This window comes from Xiphophorus hellerii, chromosome 13, assembly GCF_003331165.1.
Source record: "Xiphophorus hellerii strain 12219 chromosome 13, Xiphophorus_hellerii-4.1, whole genome shotgun sequence".
NCBI lineage: Eukaryota > Metazoa > Chordata > Actinopteri > Cyprinodontiformes > Poeciliidae > Xiphophorus > Xiphophorus hellerii.
In genome coordinates, this window is record NC_045684.1 from 1765690 (window position 1) to 1771689 (window position 6000).

The window sequence follows — 6000 nt, forward strand, 5'->3', positions numbered from 1 at the left end:
GAGCTGAGCCAGACGCCTGGGTAGACCTAGCCCCGCCTTCAGACGCAGCTCCTCCTCTGAGCTGGAAGCTTCCACCTCACAGAGCCGCCGTCCCACAACTCCTCCACTCAGCTCCTTCAGACTAGCCAGCAGCAATTAGCAACCATCTGCTGAGCTCATTATAGGAGCTGCTGCTCAGAGCAGAGCTGGTAAAAACGTTGTAGAGGGATTTTAGAGGAGCCATGTTGGGACGACTTCCTGAAGGCGGAGCTTCAGAAGGAGCAGGAGTTTTTAAAGAGACAGAGACCCAATTTCAAATTGTTTAATTGGGAAGAAAAAAAAAGTATTTTATATTTGATATGTACAACATTTGATTGTGTTATGAAATTTCAGCTTGTGTCTGGGAAATACATAAAACTGCTCCTTTAAAATGTAACATTTAGATTAAATTTGAATTTTTTGAACAAATTCAAATGTATCTCATAGATATAGTTATTACATTGGCAGTAATGAACCCTGATGACTTCTCTTTGAGTCTTTTTAATGCAAATACAGTAGATATGTTGCCTCTGTCTACTTACCATTTAATTTAAATACATATATTAAACCAAGTGAGCTGGATAACATTTCACCATGTCAACTGGCAGTGAGATTTAGAAACATCACAAACCTGCTGGCAGCTCCATCAGTGCAGCAGATGTTTTCTGCTCCATCAGCTGCTCTGAATCGGATCTTGCTTTGCAAACCGTGAGAATCTGAAGTGAACCAGAAAACCGAGGAGATCGTCTGACGCCTTCAATCAGAAACTAACTAACATCTCAGTTCCTGACTGCAGCTTCTTCCTGTTCATCCTCCACAGTTTCTTCATTCTAAATATCCACTCATATAAACCAGACAGACTCAGTTTCATGCAGTTTAAAAAGTTTATTCATGATCCTGACAGCTACATGAACAGCTGCTGCTTTGAGCTGATAACCTGAAAGCTGGAGCTCTGATGGTGGATCTGATCTTTATTTTTCTACATGGAAACATGATGAGTCATGCTGCAGAAACCATCATCTTATGACATCATGCAAAGCTTTATATAAACTGATGAAACAACAGGAACTACTTTATGTTGGGAGTTTGAGTTCTAGATGTCCAGGAGGTGAACTGTGAACATGAACTGGTTCAGTTTTAGCTGCTGTTAAAAGGATCTGAACCAGTCAAACCAGTAGAGATGTTCTGGTTTTCCACATGTTCTGCTCTCTATGATGGATCATCAGAAGCAGCAGAGCCTCAGAAAAGTTCTGACCCGAGTCACATGTGGGATCCAGAACCGTTAGAACCAGAAGCAGAAATAAATCCTCAGTTAAACTCTGATGGAAAAGTTCTGCTGCAGGTTCTTCCAGGTTCCTGTTTGTAACTCAGAGCTTCTGAGTTTTTCCTCTTGGTGGTTTGCTGCTGCTGCAGAGCAGAAAATAACTAAAGATGATAGAAATAATTATTAAATATAATAATTTGATGTTTCAATGCAGCTGGAAGAAAAGTTGAGATGTTTATAGAACCAGAATCTCTGCAGCTTGTTTTATAGACTGAGCTGAACTTCAGACACAGGGACGACCTGGTGCTGCTGGTTTCTCACAGATACTTTTATGAGAAACATTACAGGCTTTATCAAACCAACATGTCAGATCATGACTTCCTCCTCTCTCTCCCATCCTCACACAGTCTTCTCCAGCTGGATTCTCACCTTTCCAGTCATCAGGCTCATTCTGACTCCAAAAGCTCAAACTAAGAGACAAAGAATAGAAAGAAGAAAAATAAGAACTGTGACTTGGATTCTCAAAATAAACCAAAATGTTTTCATTTGTTGTTTCCAACCTTTCATCCAGAGGAGATCCGTCCACCCAGAACCATCTGCCTTCTTCCACCGAGTCCGTCAGTCCGATCCAGAACTTGTCATCATCTTCCACCATCAAGACTCTCAGTCTGATCTCCAGGAACTTCTGAACAGGAAAAGTTGATGAAAATGAGATTTTTCTGAGTTAAGATGAAGAATCATGATGATGAGATGAAATCAGAGAGAATCTGAACCTGCAGCAGAGTTTCATACCTGCTCCTCTCTGCTGTCGATCTTCACCAGGTCTGATCCATGATCAACGCAGGAACGTCTGCTGTTAATCCAGGAGGATTTAGTGGTGGAGAAATAATAACAGTTTCCTCCATGTTTCTCCCATCCTGCTTCACACTTCAGACGTGTTTCCCCTTCAAACAGATCAGAACAAAGACTTCAGTGAACCAGGAGGAATAAATCTCTGTAGATGTTTGTGTGATCTGGAGACAGCAGGAGGCGTCTTCTGTCCTGCAGCTACAATCTAACTTCCTGTCTCTGTCAGTCCATCAATGTCTCTTTAACTTCATTAGAGGACAGAAATGAGACAAAGATCAGATCATGGACTTACTTTTTACTGCTGGAGTTGGAGGAGGTGGAGGACATGTTGGACATGTTGGAGGTTTTGGACATGTTGGACTTGTTGGACATGTTGGACATGCCGTTGTAGAACTTTTACTCCCAGGTTTTATATCTATGTTGAAAAGATAATAAAAGTTGTTATTTCAGAGTGAATTAGTTTGTTTTGCAGATGAAAACAAAAGTGAAACATTAAGAAACAATCCCTCTCTCCCCATAGATTTGTATCATGTGCTAGAAATACATTTATCAATCTGTGAACTATCTAGAGTTTAAAAAACAAACAAACAAAAAAAACCTAAATGTAACTACCGGTAATCTGAAGGCCCAGTCTGAGCCTTGAGGAAACATTCAAACTCACCTGAAAGAGTTTCCTTCAGAGTTTCTTTCTCTTCTTTCAGGGTCTGGAGATTCTGATTGGTCTGAACGACTGATCAAAGAAAAAATATGAGTTAAACATATTTATGAAAACCTGACATGTTTCTTCTCAACATGAAGATCGTGTAAGTCAGAAAATCAGAAAAAGATTGAACAGGTCTGGGTTGTTGGACAGTTTGGAGGAGAAATGATGATCTTTATAAAGAAAGGTGGCAACAAATCTACAACAAAGTAGCTGAAAAAGCTGGTCTAGTCAAAGTACAGATCTAAAACTGATCTATAGTCTGTACTGGGATCAGAAATGTCTGCAAACCTCAATGAACTGAAGAAGAAGAAACAGGACCAAGCATCATGCAAATGACCTCAGAGGCACCAGAGGTCAACACGGGGTCAGAGTTCATCTACCAGGAAAATGACTGACAGAGATAAAACCTGCTGGTTGAAGTAAAACATTAAAACTCACAGGTGACACCAAGAGCGATGAGAGCCGCTGCCAACAGAACAACGAGACCCAGCAGAACCAGACGCTCTGGGGTGACCTTTGACCTCCTGCTGGACCCAGACTGTTGGATGTTTGCTGAGCAGTTTGAACAGACTGGGATGCAGAAGGAAATGTTGGTTTAAATGAAAACATGTTTTAATTAAAACCAGATTGAAACTTTCAGACAGAAGTCAAACTGAGAATCTGTTGTGACTCTAAAACTGATATTCTCAGATGTTTTCCATCAATCTGATCGATCATAAGCTGATTGGCAAAAAAAAAAAAACAAACATGGCGTGAACGAAGCCAAACGTCCTGAGCTTGTTGTTGTAACTTGACAAAATGTCCCAGAGTTATGAAGATATTTGTCTGTCTGTCTGCAGAGGGCCATGTTTCTAAGGTCTGTTGCCAATAAACAGCAGAAGAAGAAAACTCGTCACACTGAGATAAACACTTGAGGTTTCGCAATCCAGTTGTCAGAAATTGTGTCATTTTTGTTAAAAATAAATCCTGCTGAGAAACTTCCTCATTTCTGCAGCAGCTAACCGCTCCTTAGTTCTCCATTCTCAGAGAAACACAATCTGATCTCAACTCAGACACAGGCTGAGGTGAGTTCATAAAACATCAAACATGAGTAACTGGAATTATTATTAAACTCATAATCACAGCCTTCTGGTCATTAATTCAATCTATTTTCCTATGGCAATCAAAAAACTAATAACAAATAACACCAAAATCTAAGAACGTCTCGTTTTTCACATTTCTCAAATCAAAAATATGAATTGTAAACATGTTGTTTGTGGTGTTAAACTATTTACTCATTATTTCAAGCAGGAGAGACACAATGAACTCTCTTTTTCCCCAAAAAACTGTAAAATAAACCCATTTCCTCTTTTTGCTGATTTAAATAAGTTTTTCTACCAACCTGGTTGCCGTTTGTTAGAGATCTTCACCTCAGAGTAGGTGCTGTTCTCTGCTGCAACATTACCTGCACAGAAACACGAAGCTGTGATGGAGATTTGTTCAGATGGATGGATGGATGGATGGATGGATGGATGGATGGATGGATGGACGGACGGACACTCACCTCTGGACCGCGGCGTTGTGAACTTCACGTCAGCGTACGTTACATCAGCTTCAGTCATGTTGTTGCTGCTGCGAGTCTGAAGGAGAACGAAGTTCCTGCCAGTTTTTTTTTAGCTTCCTCAAGTCAGAGAAGGAACTGACTTCTCTGACTTGAAGTGAGAGGCTGGGGGCTGGGCATCCCAAAGTAAACCAGAAATAAAAAAACTGAAGTTTGAAGGAAGTTGTTCATTCTCTCCATTCAGTGAAAAACAGATGACCCACCCACATATTTCTGTTTTCTTTTTTGGCTTTAGTCACATCTAAATATAAATGTAATATAAATTGTAATACTAGATCAAAACTACCTGAGTAAAGACAAAAAGCAGCTTTGAAATTGCACAACAAAATAACAATTTTATTAATTTATGGAAATAAATCTATGCAAACCAACCTGAGTCTCTGAACTGGAAACACTTGTGGTGCTTTTTCCCCTCAATAAATAAAATCATGATTTTAAAACCTCTTTTTGTCTTTATCTGATATTAAAATTATTTTGATCTGAAACATTTTAGTGAGATAAAAAGTCAAAAAGAAGAAATTTGACAGTGTAAAAGCTCTGATGTCACAATTTAACCCAGGAGGATCATTATTGTTAATTACCAGGAAATCAATGATCCAACTTTAAATGTGCTAGTGGTAAAATAGTAGTTCATTTATTTCCTTCCTGTTGACTTTAGTATGATTAATATTCTGTTTCTGTCTCTGGGAGGATCAGGGAATTTCCTCTGAAAAGGAAAATCTTAAAACTTTAAGAAAAGTTCACATTAAACCAATCCTCCAGTTTTTGGAGTTCTGTAAGTTTCTTTAATAAATTTAGATTAAATCTGAGCTGATTTCATATAAAGTGACAGAGTTTGGTGAAATAAACCTCTCGGCGTATCTTTGAGCATTTAAATGTTGAAGCTCTCCCCGTAAATGAGTCCGCTCTCCTCTGCAGGCGGAACAGAATTATATTTATCAGAACTTATTCACGCTTCTAATCTACTGAAACTTCCTGCTTCTAGTTTTTTTTACTTGACTAAAGCTTGTTTATGAATATTTTACAAGTATAACCTCCATCATTTAACTTATTTGGACCTGCTGTCTGTGTTTTCTTTTTGACATTTCTAACTTGATTTTTTAAAACGTCTTCAGGAATAAATATTTGGCGTTTTAAGTCAGAGATCTTTATCAACACTTAATGTCTCAAGTGAGAGAAGAAACAGGACGTCCCAAAATAATCCAGAAGCAGAAATAAAAACGGAAGTTGTTGATTCTCTCAATTACAGTTGAATAAAAAACAGTTCGTCCCCTTAAAAATGTAGTCACTCTTAATTGTGACTTACATGTTTAATAAATCAAAATCAAATCAAATTTTATTTGTATAGCACATTTCAGCAGCAAGGCATTTCAAAGTGCTTTACATCATAACAAACACAGAAACACAAAGTCATGCAACGTAGAATCAACAATCAAAACACAGCATTAAGTCAAGTTCCATCAATAAATTTGTAATTGATTATGTTTCAAATACAAACAGGTGGGTTTTTAGTCTAGATTTAAAGGAAGTCAATGTTTCAACTGTTTTACAGTTTTCTGGAAGTTT

General features: G+C 38.4%; 1 protein-coding gene across 1 annotated transcript; it reads right to left on the minus strand.

The window, feature by feature from the left end:
- Positions 1-888: 888 nt before the first annotated feature.
- LOC116731349 (C-type lectin domain family 4 member A-like) lies at positions 889-4575 on the minus strand. The gene is made up of 8 exons (XM_032581085.1): positions 4378-4575; positions 4216-4278; positions 3273-3404; positions 2793-2861; positions 2424-2546; positions 2075-2226; positions 1843-1967; positions 889-1752 (listed from the first exon to the last, which is right to left on the minus strand). The coding sequence occupies exons 1-8, from the start codon at positions 4433-4435 to the stop codon at positions 1566-1568; spliced, it is 909 nt and encodes a 302-aa protein (XP_032436976.1). The 5' UTR covers positions 4436-4575; the 3' UTR covers positions 889-1565.
- Positions 4576-6000: the final 1425 nt, after the last annotated feature.

Excerpts from the sequence above, each read along its gene's own strand:
- LOC116731349 (XM_032581085.1), bottom strand. The coding sequence starts at position 4,435 with ATGACTGAAGCTGATGTAACGTACGCTGACGTGAAGTTCACAACGCCG. Across the intron at positions 3,405-4,215 it reads CTCTAACAAACGGCAACCAG|TCTGTTCAAACTGCTCAGCA; the intron begins GTTGGTAGAAAA and ends TCTGCATCCCAG. Across the intron at positions 2,547-2,792 it reads TCTGAAGGAAACTCTTTCAG|ATATAAAACCTGGGAGTAAA; the intron begins GTGAGTTTGAAT and ends TTTTCAACATAG.